The 16,590-nt window shown below is 44.4% G+C and overlaps 1 protein-coding gene across 1 annotated transcript; it reads left to right on the plus strand.

The window, feature by feature from the left end:
• Positions 1-5,680: 5,680 nt before the first annotated feature.
• Positions 5,681-15,506, plus strand: REXO5 (RNA exonuclease 5; the record flags this gene model as incomplete). Its single annotated transcript, XM_079789048.1, is given in 15 exon segments — positions 5,681-5,744; positions 5,747-5,766; positions 5,770-5,784; positions 6,827-6,886; positions 6,890-6,916; positions 6,918-6,921; positions 9,943-9,962; positions 9,966-10,000; positions 10,002-10,083; positions 13,159-13,177; positions 13,996-14,030; positions 14,036-14,056; positions 14,058-14,087; positions 14,990-15,089; positions 15,092-15,506. Coding segments are annotated over 15 exon segments (612 nt in total), but the record flags the coding sequence as incomplete, so codon positions are not given.
• Positions 15,507-16,590: the final 1,084 nt, after the last annotated feature.

Raw genomic sequence — 16,590 nt, forward strand, 5'->3', positions numbered from 1 at the left:
CACCCGCTTAAGGCTACAAAGTTTCAATTGTAGAAGGTGAATTAACTGCCACATAAATGGCTGCCGCTCCAGAAATGGCTGCTGCCCCAGGCTACAAAGTTTCAATTGTAGAAGGAAAATAAATTCCAGATACCAGGGCCTCCCCTTGCGTTGCCAGGGGGCGTGACCGGCCTGCAAACCACCCCTCGCTCAGGCTGCCCCACACCCCAAGGGAAACCCCACCCTTATCTGTGACACCCTTCAGGGCAAACCAGCTGGCCCCCACCCGTGCACCAGGCCTCTATCCTATCTAATAAAAGAGTAATATACAGATTGATCATCACTGCAACACACAATATAGCTGCCCCATGTGGTCAAAGATCCTGCCCCCATGTGGACACAAGATGGCCACTACAAGATGGCCAGCAGGAGAGGGCAGTTGGGAGGCACCCAGCCTGCAAGGGAGGGCAGTTGGAGGTGATCAACCCTGCAGGAGAGGGCAGTTAGGGGTGACCAGGCTGGCAGAGGAGGGAAGTTGGGGGCAAACAGGCTGGCAGGGGAGCAGTTAAGCATCAACCAGGCTGGCAGCAGAGTGGTTAGGGGGTGATCAGACTGGCAGGCAGAAGCGGTTAGGGGCAATCAGGAAGGCAGGCAGGCAAGCAGTTGGGAGCCAGCAGTCCTGGATTGTGAGAGGGATGTCCGACTGCCCGTTTAGGCCCGATCCCACCAGGATCGGGCCTAAACGGGCAGTCGGACATCCCTCCAGGAGTCCCAGATTGGAGAGGGTACAGGCTAGGCTGAGGGACAACCCCCCGCCGTGCACGAATTTCTAGTTAATTACAAATATTTTAATATCGCTATTCAGCCTTTTTCTATAATAGAAGTGTCAACCAAATTCACGATCAACAATGACAGATAGAAACACACGTGTGTGATTGGCGCCAGTGAGAGCTTTATATGTTTCGCACATGCACAAGTCAACTTAGCCTTTTATAGATATAGAATAAACTTGCTTAATTAGACCTGCTTTCTGATGTAGCTAAACTTTTCCAGTCCAGTGAAGCACCCAACTTCTCTTTCAGGTAATTATCAGCAACACAGCAGTAAATATCAACAGGAAGCAGATTATTATTGTAGATCAGGGAGAACAAAGGGTAAAATATTTAACTGCAGCAGTGTTTGACTATATTCTGCGCAGTGAGAAAACCTGAAGCCATTTTCAAGGTCCTCCATTTCCTACTTCTTTTCAGTAGGGTCAAGTTTCTAAGCTTTCTAAATCTCCGTTTTCTGGCTAATGAAAAGAAAATAGGATTCCACCACGTTTCCTATCTACCTACTTCAGGACTTCTGTGAGGATCAAATGAGATGAGGCACAGGAAAACGCTTCACAGACATTTGGTTAAAGAATGAAATGTTTGCACCTGGCTATAAAGCAAGTCATGTTCCTGGGCTGAATAAATTGTAAGGAGGCTAGTCACTAGGGAGAGGAAGCTGGGCATTGCTATGTGACCTCATTACCCGGCGCCCACAGCCACTATTGCTGGGCAGGGCTGGACTGTGGGCTGCATTTTGCACTATGGGGTCTCTGTGGCGTCGGCTGCGATTTGGTGGGCTGTTGCTTTGGGGTGGTGGCAGGGCCTGTGTCCTACTTGGGGGAAGCCGAGTGTTGCTTTGTGGGTGCCAGGTCCACAGTGCCATTTCTCTGTGTGCATCACAGCATCTCCTGCATTGAGCGTCTGCCCCCTGGTGGTCAGTGCGCATCATAGTGGCCGGTCGGATGGTTGGACACTTAGCATATTAGTCTCTTATAGCCTATATAATAAAAGCCTAATATTCAAATGGTCCCCTTGACTGGGATTTTGACCGGGAGTTTGACTGGGAGTTTGACCAGGGGGTGAGGCCAGCCAACCAACCGCCCACAGCCCCTCCCCCTGGCTGGCTCTGCCCCAGCCTATGGCAGCAGCAGGCAGCTAGGGGAAGGGAGGCCCTGGCCGGCAGCCACTAGGGACCCTACTCATGCACGAATTTCCTGCACTGGGCCTCTAGTATATAGATAATAGCATTTACCCACATTGTATTGGAATTAACCTATTTCTGCATTTTCCCTAGTACAATGGACTCCTTGAGAACATGAATTATGTTTTGTTCATTCTACTACCTGCTAGCATGTAACCAAATATCTGTAATTAAGGCTCTATATTAGTGTTTATTAAATATTCCATTAATAATGTCATATCACAGGTTATGGTTTTAGACCTTCCTTTCCAATTAATTATAACCCTCATGTTTGGATATATGTTAAAATCACCAGAATCTATAATATTTTAATAATTTGCCTTTGCTGCTGTTCTTGATAATAATAATTTTGATATGCCCTGATTTAATCTTTACAGAAAGCATGCTTATCTATCAAGTAACCCATGACCAGCCATGTGAATTGCTGAAGTACACAGTTCTGGGCAAATCCAGTGTTCCCAAACTGAGGTCTGAGATGAACTTAAATGGTGGGGATAGAACTGAGGTTTTAAACCAGTGTCTAGAGGTCATATCTGCCTTGATTGACATTGCCATACAGAATTTCCTAAAAAAATTTTATGATAGTTGTCTAGTTTTATGTAGGAATCTATACATATAAAAGACAAGCAACTAGAATGACAGAATGTCTGGTCACTATGACATGCACTGCGGCAGCCAACCAACCCAGTCGGGGCCCTGATCGCCCCCCCCCAACTTCGCATGGCCCCTCCCCCGGTCGGCCCTGCCTCCGACTGGCCCCCCCACCCTGGCTGGCCCAGCCCCGATCAGCTCCCCCACCCCAATCGGGGGCAGGGCCAGCTGGCCAACCTCCTGTGCCCCCTCCCCCTGCTGGCCTGGCACCAATGACCACCATCGGGGCGGGCCAGCTGGACCCCACCTATGCACGAATTCGTGCACCTGGCCTCTAGTTCCTTTATAAAAATTCAGAATTTTGACTTCATCAACAACTCAGAAATTTGCAACTGTCCCTGTATTTCCACACAGCAGCAGTTTGTCACAGCTGAATAGTGGCCTCCCCCTTTGGATGGGGCATGTGCAAACTTCAGTGTCCCACCTGGCCAGCTTCCCTGGTGGACAGTACCTTTCTTGCGGCTATAGGTATTTTGGCTTGTAACCCCCTGTGGAGACACAGGTGAAATAACATGATCATAAACAAGTGTTGGCAAGAATGTGGAGAAAAGGGATCCCTCTTCTTGCACTGTTGATGGATTACAAATTGGTGCAGCCTCTGTGGAAAAGACTATGGAGGTTCCTCAAAACAGTTAAAAATGGAACTACCATATAACCCAGCAATCCCACTTCTGGGTATTTATCTGAAGGAAATGAAACAATAATTTGAAAAGATATTTGCATCTCAGCATTATTTACAAGAGCCAAGATAGGGAAGCAGCCCAGGTGTCCATCAGTGGACAATGATTTAAGAATGTATGACGCAGATGTATACAATAGAACATTATGCTGCCAAAAAAGGGGAGGATATCGTGCCATTTACAACAACATGGATGGACCTAGAAGGCATTATGCTAAGTAAATAAGTCAGAATGACAAATACTGTATGATCTTACTTATATGTGGAATCTAAAGAACCAAATAAATGAACAAACAAAAGAAACAGACTTACAGATACAGAGAACAAACTGATAGTTGCCAGAGGGGAGGGGGGTTTAGGGATGGGTGAAAAATGTGAAGGATTAAGAGGTACAAATTGGAAGTTACAAAATAGTCATAGGGATGTAAAGTACAGCCTACAGAATGTAGTTAATAATCCTTTATAATAAAAGCCTAATATGCAAATCGACCAAACAGTGGAACGACTGTTCAGCGGGGGGCAGGGCTGGTGAGAAGGCGGCACCAGGCCAGCCAAGGTGGGTGCCAGCGGACAGAGGGAGGGGATGGCGATCAGGGGCGGCAGCAACCGGTGGCGGTGGAGGGGCGATGGGGGCGGGGGAGGGGAGGCTGTTCACCAGCCAGTGCTGTCCCCCATCAGTCTGCCGGTTGCCTCCCGCAGAGGGAGGCCACCAGTGGCAGCAGGGCCAGAGTGCCCCCTGGTGGTCAGTGTGCTCCCACAGGGGGTGTGCCGCTCAGCCAGAAGCCGGGCTCAGGGCTGGTGAGCGCAGCTGCAGTGGCGGGAGCCTCCCTTGCCTCTGCTGCAGTTCTAAGGACCCTCGGGGGATGTCCACCTGCTGATTTAGACTTAGGCCCGGCCAGGCTGAGGGACACCCCGCCCCCCCAGTGCACGAATGTCATGCACCAGGCCTCTAGTTTATTTATAAAAAAAACTAGAGGCACAGTGCATGAATCTGTGCACTGGTGGGGTCCCTCAGCCTTGCCTGAGCCCTCTCCCAATACTGGGCCCCTCAGGGGATGTTGGGGCTTGGTGCACGGATTTGGCCCGATCCCCGCAGGCCAGGCTGAGGGACCCCACCAATGCATGAATCTGTGCACCAGGCCTCTAGTATGCATATAAGATCATTGGTTAATCTCTTCCTGCCCTCCCCTTTGCCCCCTTCCTTCTGAGATTCATCAGTCGGTTCCATGTTTCCATGCCTGTGTGTTGAGCGTCTGCCCCCTGGTGGTCAGTGCACGTCATAGCTACCAGTCGAACGGTCGCTTAGGCTTTTATATATATAGATAAGTTGCATCATTTCGATGTATGTACATATGTGCTTTATGTTTTTTTTTTTCATTTTTTATTAAGGTATTCTATGTGTACATATCTTACCATTGCCCCCGCCCCCACCCCACTCCCATACATGCCCTCACCCCCCAGAGTTTTGTGTCCATTGGTTATGCTTATATTCTTGCATACAAGTCCTTCGGTTGATCTCTTATCTCCCCCACCTCTCCCTAACCTTCCCGCTGTAATTTGACCTTCTGTTTGATGCTTTACTGTCTCTGTATCTATCTTTTTGTTCAACAGCTTATAATTTTCTTTATTATCCATAGATGAGTGAGATCATGTGGTATTTTTCTTTCATTTACTGGCTTATTAGCATGATGTTCTCCAATTCCATCCAGGTTGCTGCAAATGGTAGGAATTCCTTCTTTTTTATGGCAGCATAATATTCCATTGTGTAGATGTACCACAGTTTTCTGATCCAGTCATCTGCTGACGGGCACCTAGGCTGTTTCCAAATCTTAGCTATTGTAAATTGTGCTGCTATGAACATAGGGGTGCATATATCCTTTCACTTTATGTTTTTTATTATTTATTTACCACAAGTGAAGATCAGGAATTGTTATCTTTCTTTTACTTTTTTTTTTTTTTACTGTTTCACTTCATTACTGCTGTGTATGTGCTCCATGTGAGTGACGTAGGTGCTTATGTAGGTGGGTTCCCACTTACGGCGAAAATTGTGTTACGTCACGCCATAGGAACGGATCTCTGACGTAACCCGAGGGCCTACTGTACATTGCTTTTCACATGCTATTGTATTTAATTTGAATGTAATAAATAATTAACTCAAGAGGTCTGTATTTGAATCCTGGGCAGTAACAGCAGTTTTTCATTTCCAGGCAGTCAGTGAGCGATGATAAACTCCATTAGCTGCTGCTCACTGCTTATTCCACACTTCCCTTCTGTATGCCTGTAACCAACTTGATGGTATCACGCTTAGCTGTGTTGGCTTGATTTTTCAACAGTTGGTGCCCGCTTTTTCACTAAAACCACCTGAACAATGTTGTGGTTTTTGTACTGCAGGGACTGGGTCAGCTACACTTTTCCCGGTTCCACTGGAGTTTGGATTTCTCTGAAAGGCATTCAGACATGTAAGTTAACAAAACTTTATACTGAATAAGGGCTTCCCACCCCGGCACTAGTGCACATGTCCCAAACCCGTGCTCCTGGGTGACCTGATTGGAAACGTGAAAGGGTTGTGGGAAATGAAGAAGACTAAGATGCGGAAATCTCATTTGGAGGTTGGGTGTGTCTATGATAATCTAGGCAGAACTTTCATTCCCAGATTGCGGTCTGTAATTCCTAGGTTGATTTTGTCTTATTTTATTTGGGCTGTGGTGTTTTCAAAAATTGTAAAATTTACGTAAAATCTCTATCTCTTGACAATATCACAAGATTGGGCCCCCTTAGAACAGGATCTGGAGCTGAACAGCAGCTGTCATCTTTACAGGAGACCTGTGCTCTCCATTCTCCCACAGCCGCCACCTGTTTCTATTGGACTGTCTCAGCTGTTGACCCCTGAGGGCACGGCCGTTGGTGAGCCCTAATCTAATCTCCTTGGGTCTCCGTTTTCTTTTGTGCTTCATTTCTTGAACACTACCTGTGCGCTCAGCCCTGCGTTAATCATGCTGCGTGCATGTCTTTCGTTCTCACAGTAGCCCTGTAAGAGAGAGGAATTTTATTCCCATTTCATACAGAGGGCAACTGAATGACTCATCCAAACTACAGCAAGTGGCGGGGCTGGACTCTCCGCCCAGGGGGCCTGAGCCTGGAGCTCTCCGCCGCTTTGCTTTGCTGTCATCTGTCCTAACCTACCTGGCATGCTGTCCACTGAAGTAACAGATTTGGGAGTGCTGTAAAAACATAAGGGATTTTTTAAAGTTATACATTACTGTAGTGTTTGTCTTATTTGCAACGCATAGAAGCAAAGAATATTTCTGGGGTGGGGCAAATGTAACCTCAGCTCCCTAGTTACTCTTATGCATTCAGGAAACAGTCCTCCTTTCACAGTGCAAGCAATTAAGTTCCAGACTTTCTCTAGCACTGAGCTGACAATGAAATGAAAGACCAGGTTTTTGATGGTATTTTGACTGTTTCAAGTATTTTTGTAAAAACCTGTTACGTTATTTGCAGGAATTCCGCTTGTCTTTTCCATCATCTGATTTTCTAGCTGACATTGGGCTGCAGAAGAAATGACCCTCTGGGGATCTGTCCAAGACAAGTCACAGGTATGGCGCTGACTCTGGGTTGATTTGTTCATTCTAAGAGATATTGAGTAGCTTTATCAGTCATTTTTATTCTTGTAAGCACCAAAACTAAATTCTAACTAATTTAAGCAGGAAGCAATTTTTTAAAGGGAAATATGGGCAATATCCAGGGAGATTAGACAACAGAAATCACAGCTAGATGCCTCAGAACCATCTGGTTACTTAGAGTTAAGGCTTTCTCTGGTTATCACTGACATTGGACTCTTACGAATTACTGTGAATACTTTTTAAACTGTCACTGGGTCTTTGTACCTCCAAGAGTACAGATGGGAAGGAAGATCTTGCTTTGACTGACGTAAAGGCCACCTTCTGACTAAGGGACACTGCTCCTCACAGTGGAGAATAAGCAGGAGGTTTAGATGCTGGCTGGCTAAAAGACAAAATGTCCATGATAGCAATGCTTTTCCAGCTGTGGGCGGTGTCTCAGGAGTAAATTATAGCTGACCTGTTTGGGGAGGGAAGGAGGTGAGTGGTGGAATAGAACGGAATAGAACGTACCAGCCCTCGTTACACAGAGTAAGGTACGTATGTTCAGTGATGCTTCTTCTGTTTCCAAAGTAGTTGAATAGTTGCACTCGAGGGGTGTGGAGAAGCGGAGAGGAATAGCCAGCGGTCGCTTCCCATCCCCTCCAGGACGTGCTTCCTCTGACCCTGTCTCCCAGGCCCTAGTGTCCTGCCCGCCCATTACCTTCCAGTCTAGTGGATGCCCATGTCTACTTGGAGCTGTGTTTGCTTAAACTTGAACTGTATTATAAACATTTTTGAGTAAATCACAAAGTAGTCATTATGAGATGCAAAGCTTATGTAAAAATGGCGAGTTGTAAAACAAGATATCAGGAAAAATAAATTTGATATGACTGTAGATGTTTGGGATGATTGGATAGGGGTAGTGATGGAATAAGGAGGGAATGGTGAGAGATAAGGCTTGAGGGGTGGTTAAAGCCATGTCCTATAGGTTGTAAAGGCCATGGGAGGACTTTGGGGCTTATTATGTAGGCATTGAAGAGTCAGAGGTTTATGGCTATTTCTCTGTCCCCTTGAAGATTTTGCTTTGTTTTCTCATCCTAAATAGCAAAGTTCCCAAGGTATCGTCTATAGCTCTCTGATCTTCTTTTGGAATATCCATCTATTCTTTCCAAGATTCCATATACTCTTCTGTGGATAATCCTATATTTTTATCTCTAGGCCTGCTGTCCCAGATTCCAGGCCTGCATTTTTGATAACTTGCTGGATGTTGCTACTTGGATATTCCTCAATCATAACACAGCTAAAAGCATTTTCCTCATTCCTAAATAAGGCTCCCATCTTCCAATCCCCTTTTCTCTTAAGACATCAGTGTGTGTGTATATATATGTATATATATATATATGTGTGTGTGTGCATATATGCATGCCCTACACTGGGGATCAAGCTGCAACCGGGCATGTGTCCTGACCAGGAATCGAACTGTGACCTCCTGGTTCATAGGTCAATGCTCAACACTGACCCACACTGGTGGGGCAAGACACCAGTCTTGAATTTAAGGATTGCTTTTCTTTTAGCTCCCCATACCCAGTCTGCATGGCTCCTTCCCTCTGCTCCTCTGAATCTCTGTTCAGATGTCAGCTTACAAGAGATACTTAACCTGATCATTACAGTACAATAGTAACCTTTTCCTGCTCCACAACGCTGTCTCCTTCTTTCCCTCCTTTACTGTTCTCCATAGTCCTTATCCTCACCTGTTGTTTAAAATGTTTTTTATTGAGCCCTGGATGGTTTGGCTCAGTGGATAGAGCGTCAGCCTGGGGACTGAAGGGTCCCGGGTTTGATTCTGGTCAAGGGCACATAAGCACTGAGTTGTTTTTAGTATTTTGTTCACTGAATTGAATTGTTCTGTCACTGTGCTCTACCAGTTTTTCTTGTGTAACGTTTCTTCTATATATTCCTTTTCCTCCATCCCTTCCACCATCCTAATCCAGGCCTTTTCTCATTTCTCTCCCTGCTTCATTTTTTGCATACCTTTGAGAGTGATCTTTCTGAAAATATGGTTTGGTTATGCCACGTCCCTTCTCAGGAACTTTCTTTGTTCTCCATTATGTATTGAATGATGGCCTAAAGTGCAAACTCTTGAGCTAGACATTCACAGTGGTCCACAATTTACCTCACTCTCCTCTCTCAGCTTGGTGCCTGTACTGCTCTCCTATTCAGACTTTTTGTTTTCCCCCAACTGGTCTAGTACTGCCTTACCAACGGTGCTCTATGTATTTCTGTCTTGCCTGAACTGCCTCCTTCTACTTAGGAGATTAGCTTTTTTGGTTGCAAGGACCAGAAACTCATCCAGGCCACCTTAAGTGAGAGGGGCATTGCTTGAAGGAACCTGTGGCTAGGAAGCCATCAGCAGCCTGAAATGCCTCTAGTGAGGAGTGGCTCGCTATTCCTCTTAGGGCTGCTTCTCTTCTCTGTTTTCTTCTAACTGGTCAGTTTTCTGTCTTTCCTGGTTCAATTCTGGAAGCAAGCAATCTGACTAGCTTAGCTGCCATTGTCACTTTTGAACCTGTCTTGGCAAGCACGTCATTGGCCAGTTTATACTGGGTCCCTCCTAAGCTAGGCTGGTGCTTTAGTAAGTGGCTAAGGATGGAGTAGCTTTTGCTAGAATGGGCTGTTCGGAGTGACAGGCACTGTCATGGATGGGTCTGATACGCCAATTATATGGATTCTTCCTCCAAGACCCAACTAATCTTCTTTTCTCTTGAGCCACTCTGACCCCCCCGCCAGTGTGCTCTCTCCGTTCCGGTTTGTAGCTGTGGTCGTTGTACGTTGTTTGGAACTTGTTTTCTCTTGTGTCCATAACTGTCTCAGAGTGCAAGCTCCTTAAGGCTGGCTTGGGGCTCGCACATCTTCTGATTTCTCCATACCTACCCCTCACAGCATGAGAGCCATGTCCTCTGAGATCCCTCAAACACAGGTGGAACGGAACACATTCAAATGTCCTTCTCATTCCAGGGTCTCTACCTTCTGCCAGTTAAAAAGTCAGCATCAACCTGCAGAATGACCCCATCATTCAAGTACGGCTCCAAGGAAGTGGGCTTGGCCCGACGCCTGCCCACCCAGGAGGAAGTGAGGAGATTTCACTTTCCAGTACAGGTTGGTTTCGATCCAATCTGATGTTGGTAACAATGTCAGAATATCTAGCAGTTTATTTAAAAACATTACTGTTGAAAGTTCTTTTTTGACGGACTGCTTTCCAAGTGACGTGTTCTATCTTCTGTCAATGGGGAACTGAAACATTTCCTAAAGTGCAGGATGTGTGCCCTGGTTGGTAAAGTGCTGAACTGATGTAGTCCATGAACATGACCTTAAATAGCATTTAAATATTTAATCTGAAAGTTATTCCTTTTTCAGTTTTCTTTCATTTCTTCTTAGTATATTAAAAAGTCAGTATGTCTTTAACACTTCTCCAGTACTTCTAATCACACCCCCCCTCCATTTTAATCAATGAATAGAACAGGTCTGGGCTCAGCCTTGGTTGGTTACGTAGCAAGAATTGAATAAAAGCGATTTGATTTCTTTTTAAAAAATTTTATTTGTTAATCCTCACCTGAGGATATTTTTTCCATTGACAGAGAGAGTGAAAGTAAGGGAGATCGAGAGAGAGAAAAAAACATCGATGTGAGAGAGACACATCGATTGGTTGCCTACTGCACCTGCTGGGGATTGAACCTGCAACCCAGGTAGGTTTCCATGACCAGGAATCGAACCCAAGACCCTTTGATGCACAGGCCAACACTCTATCCATTGAGCAATACTGGCCAGGGTTCATTTTATTACCTCTTAATCACAACAGTGATGTTAAATTTCTGTGTTTTTTAAAATAAAACAGCTCTATTGAAATATAATTAACCTACCATACAACTCACCCATTTAAAGTATACAGTTAAAAAAAAAAATAAAAGTACCCAGTTCAATAGTTTTTACTATGTTTTTACAGAGTTTTATAGCCATTACCACACTCAATTTTAGGACACTTTTATCACCCCCAAAGAAACCCCATACTATTGTTTCTCCCACAATGCCCTTAGCCCTAGTCACACTAATCTACTTTCTGTCTAGATTTACCTCCTGTGAACATTTCATGTTAATGGAGTCATGGTCTTTTGTGACTGGCTTTTTTTATTTAACATGAAGTTTCAAGGTTCATCCATGTTGTAACATGTATCAGTATTTTATTTATTTTCATTCTAATTCTAGCTGATGTATGAATATACCACATTTGATTTATTTACTCATCAGTTGATGAACATTTAGGTGGTTGTTTCCACTTTTTGTTTTTTTGTTTATTTGTTTGTGTTTTTTTTTGTTTTTTTTGGTAGTATGGACATCTTTTTTATTTTTTTAATTTCTTTATTGATTAAGGTGTTACATATGTGTCTTTATTCCCCCCTCCCCCCATTCCCTGTTTCCACGTTTTGGCTCTTATGAGTGAGTAATGCTGCTGTGAACATTTAGGTACTCGTTTCTGTTTGGACATGTTTTCCTTTTTCTTGGGTATATAATGTACCTGGAGTGACGCTCTGGGTCGTTAACCTTTTGAGGAACCACCAGACTGTTCTCCAAAGCAGCTGCACGTTTCACACTCCCCCAGCAGTGTGAGGGCTGCCGTTTCTGCACATTCTTACCAGCACTGTTATTCTGTCTTTTATTACACTCTTCGTAGTGGGTGTGAAGTGGTATCATTGAGGTTTTGATTTGCAGTTCTCTGATGACTAATGATGCCAACTATCTATCTTTTCCACTGCTTATTGGCAATTTGCATATCTTTTCAGATCATGTGTCCATTTAAAAAAAATTTCTTTATTGATTTCAGAGAGGAAGGGAGAGGGAGAGATAGATAGAAACATCAATGATGAGAGAGAATCATTGATTGGCTGCCTCCTGCACGACCCCCACTGGGGATCGAGCCCACCATCCAGGCATGTGCCCTTGGCCGGAATCGAACCTGGGATCCTTCAGTCCACAGGCCAACGTTCTATCCACTGAGCCAAACCGGCTAGGGCCTGTGTCCATTTTTAAAAATATATATTTTTATTGATTTCAGAGAGGAAGGGAGAGGGAGAGAGAGATAGAAACATCAGTGGTGAGAGAATAATTGATTGGCTGCCTCCTGCATGCCCCCCTCCTGCATGGGAATCCAGGCTGCAACCTGGGCATGTGCCCTGACCGGGAATCGAACCGTGACCTCCTGGTTCATAGGTCAATGCTCAACCATGGAGACGCAGCTGGGCCTGTGTCCATTTTCTAAAAATATTTTTAAAATTTTATTGATTTTTTAGGGAGAGGTATAAAGAAATAGAAACAACAATGCATTTCTCTGATGGCTGATGATGTTGACCATCTATCTTTTTTTCTGCTTATTGGCCATTTGCATATCTTTTCAGATCCTGTGTCTATTTTTTAAAAAATTTGTTTTGATTTTGATTTTTAGGGAGAGGAATAGAGAGATAGAAATATCAATGAGAGAGAAACATCAATTGGCTGCCTCCTACATGCCCCCATAGGGGATCAAGCCTGCAACCCGGGCATGTGCCCTGACCGAGAATCAAAGAATGACCAATTGGTTCATGGGTGGATGCTCAACCTCTGAGCTACACAGCCTGGCCTGTGTCCATTTTTTAATTGGGCTGTCTATTATTGAGTTATTAGAAATCTTTATATATTCTGGAAACAAATTTCCTTTTCAGGTAAATTTATTTAAGTGAAAAAGCTCTCTGTAAAATGGTTTATATACCATAGGATTTCCATGAGGTGGGGGGTGGGGTGGGGCAGGTGCCCCTGCCTCCAGCCCAGCAAGCAGGGAAGGAGACTATGCTGCCTGCCTTTTATTGATTTGGGGTACACAACAGTTCAGCCTAGGCCCATGGCTGAACTTCTGTAGGGAGTTTTCAGGCTATGATTTCAGAAAATGGAAGCATATTTCTAGACAGAGATCTCAGAGAGATTTCCAGGGCAGAGTTGGGTGCAGGGTGCACATAAGCCTTTTGCTGGTCATGAAACCCTTCTAGATCTCTGCTAGTATAGAATCTCATCCCCACTTTTTCTTGCTTTGTTTAGAGAAGAAAAACGCCACATCCAGTCATGGGCATGCTTTATTCATCCTCCCTTGGAAATGGTCTAGTGACTGTGGATTTAGCCATAATTTAGTTTTAATCTCTTTTCTAATAGGAGGAAGAATTGATACTTGGTAACTGTCAGGAAATCCAAGCCCTGTCTCTCCTATATCAGCAACCTACATTATTCTCCCAGAATCTGAAAGGCAGTAGAGAAAAACTTGAAGACAGATTGTCTCTTATTTAATCTACTAGAGATCCGTGCACATTGAAAGGAAATGAATTAAAAGGTGGCTGGCGGGGTGGGACTGGGCAAGATGGACTGGACACACCCTGGAGCCAACCTCCCGTGGTCCCTCCCCAGCCGGCTGCACCTGGGGTGGTGCCATGGCTCAGAGGGCATCTGCGGAGTGAGCGGGGTCCCTCCGACAGGTGGGGTTCCTCAGCCTGGCCTGCAGGGTTCAGGCTGAAACCGGCTCTCTGACATCCCCCAAGGGGTCCCGGAGTGCGAGAAGGCACTCTGCAAAGCTGCTGTCATACAGGGTGTGGAACACAAACGCAAATGAGCAGTAAACCAGATTTGGGGCTGACAGTGCCCCAGCAACAACATAACCCTCGGCCGAAGGTGGAATCACGCAGCCCCGCGAGGAATTGGGCTCCCTCCTCTCTGGTTTCGGGGTGCGTCACCCGAGAAACACCGCTGCCAAATCACTGCAGCTCAGCAGCTCCTGCATTGAGCATCTGCCCCCTGGTGGTCAGTGTGCATCATAGCGACCGGTTGGACAGTCGGATACTTAGCATATTAGCCTTTTGTATACTGTATGTAGGTATTTCAAGTGTCTCACTTAAAGAAGGGTCCAGCAAATGTATTATTTCAGTTTTTCCAAGATGAGTCTAACGATATTTACCATCTCTGGTTCTAAAGGCAATATTTTATTCCCTTTCCTCCTAGGTTTTCCTGAGTGTGCAAACTTTGTACCTACCAAATGTAAGGTTCTGTAACAGACAAAAGTCCGTCCTCTCTTTGGACTTGACTGTGAAATGGTAAGTACTTTTTCAACTGGAGTATTGCAAACTGGGGTCTAGTCTATGATATCTTGAGTCGAATGCACCAGTGAACCAGTGCATTTGGTTCCAGGATAATTTTCAATAACTGAAAGCAGACCCTTTCACTTACCTTTTAGAAAACATAGATCTATGCTCTAGGATGAAGACTAAATATTGCATAACTTTTCTCTAGTTGCTATGTTAATGAAGCCTTTGTACATTACTCCTATTTTTTGACCTTGAAGACTTTGCCTCAATTATAATCAGTTAGGCTTAGTTTTGCACATTTAAGACCAGAAGTAGGATTTCCCTGCTTAAACTCCCTTGTGTTTCACTTTTTCTAATTAGTAAGTCACCCTTCAACATTGCTGCCCGTCACCCAGTGTGCAGAGGACAGTTTCCCAGTTCTGCACAGCGTGGCTAAGAGCTAAGGTTTTGGAGGTTGTATCACGGTGTGCACCCTGGCTTTGCCTGTCAGAGCTGTGTCATCTTGGACAAATTCCCTGACCTCAGCCTCCGCTTTTCCCTCTGGAGGGGGATGACAATAGAGGCTACTGCAAAGGATAATTGGTGTATACACAATGGCTTAGTACTGCACAGATGATAATACAGTGTGCTAATAAATAATAACGTATTAGTGGTACTTAGTAGAATACTGGGATGTAGTATACATTCAATAAATGATACAATTATGATTGATATTATTATTTCCATTCATCTTCCTTAAGCACATCCTTCCCAGAGAAATTGTACTGTGTTGGTCACCTTACGTATAAAGCTCAGCAGCCTGCCTACCTTTAATGTCATGCAGAATGGATCCTCAGGTCAGCAAGAGACTGTTGTTGTCACAGGGACCCCAGTAGATGAGGGGCGATGGCAGCTGACAGCCTGATTGACAGCCGTGTCATAGCTCCGCGGTGCCTCTGCCTGCCTATGTCCTGGTCTTCCGGTGCCTCCCTCCGGGGAGAGAGCTAACACGCACCTCGCTTGTTGCTGAAGGAGTGGCTGTGTTATGCATGAACGTGTTAAACCTGACCAGAAGATTCTGGACTACCTCCCTGGTACTTTCCCCTCCCCTTAGCTTTCCCTAGAGCTGTCAGACTCAAGTGGAATGAGACTTCACAGAAGAGCCCGTAGCCTCTGTCATTAGGTCTGACCTACTTACATATTGTCCATGAAAAGGCTGGGCGCCACGACCGCAGATTGGAACCCGGAAATTAAAGTGCCAGCGTCGAGCGCCATTACCCTGCTTGCTCTCTAATCTTCCAGTGACCTCACATCAACAGAAGCAACCTTGCTTGTCATAGAATTATAGATACAGAGACAGTAAAGCATCAAACAGACTGTCAAATTACAGGGGAAGGTTAGGGAGAGGTGGGGGAGATAAGAGATCATATAAGCATATAAGCATAACCAATGGATGCAAAACTCTGGGGGGGGGGTGAGGGCATGTATGGGTGTGGGGTGGGGGGGAAATGGTAAGATATGTACACATATAATACCTTAATAAAAAAAATTATAAAAAGAAGAAAGTAGCATATGCATCATGACTGCCTTTTTTTTTTTTTTGCCCAGCAATTTAATTTATTAGAACTTATTTTCCACATAGTTTACATGTACAAATTTATCCATGGTCAAGCTTATTTCTTCAGTTGCCATAATATTAACATATGTTTATATAACCAAGATGATTATAATTGAGGGTCTGGTTAAATAAATTATGGTTCATCCATGAGTAGGAATATTAAGAGCCTTAAGAAATAATGAGGAATATTTTTATGCCTCAATAGGAATATATTAAGTGAAAGAAAGTAGAGAATACTGTCTATAGTACACTACTCTCTGGCTAAAAGCATATATACATTCATGAATACATAATTCTCTATTTTAATGTAATACATATTTTATCTATATATATTAGTACATCCCATATGTGTATATGGATATACATTTGCCTATATAATATACACATAAAGATATAGAGAATACATTCAGAAAGTTGCAAAAACTGGTACACTGGTCTAACCTTATCTGTGGTTTTAATGATTTATAGTCAAGTGCAGTTCAAAAATATTAGATGGAAAATTTCAGAAATAAACAGTTCGTAAGTTTTAAATTGCACACCATCCTGAGTAGTGTGATAAAACCTCCCACCATCTCAATCCGTCCCTGGGACATCAATCAATCCTTTGTCCAGTGGATCCATGCTGCCTGTTATTCACTCAGTAGCTGTCCATATCAGATAAATTATCAGAGGTAGAAAGACCACATTCAGCCCTAACCGGTTTGGCTCAGTGGATAGAGCATCGGCCTGCGGACTGAAGGGTCCCAGGTTCGATTCCGGTCAAGGGCATGTACCTTGGTTGCAGGCACATCCCCGGTGGATGGTGTGCAAGAGGCAGCTGATCGATGTTTCTCTCTCATCGATGTTTCTAACTGTCTATCTCTCTCTCCCTATCTCTCTGTAAAAAATCAATAAAATATATATTAAAAAAGAAAG

This window comes from Cnephaeus nilssonii, assembly GCF_951640355.1.
Source record: "Cnephaeus nilssonii genome assembly, chromosome: 2".
In the NCBI taxonomy this organism is placed as follows: Eukaryota; Metazoa; Chordata; class Mammalia; order Chiroptera; family Vespertilionidae; genus Cnephaeus; species Cnephaeus nilssonii.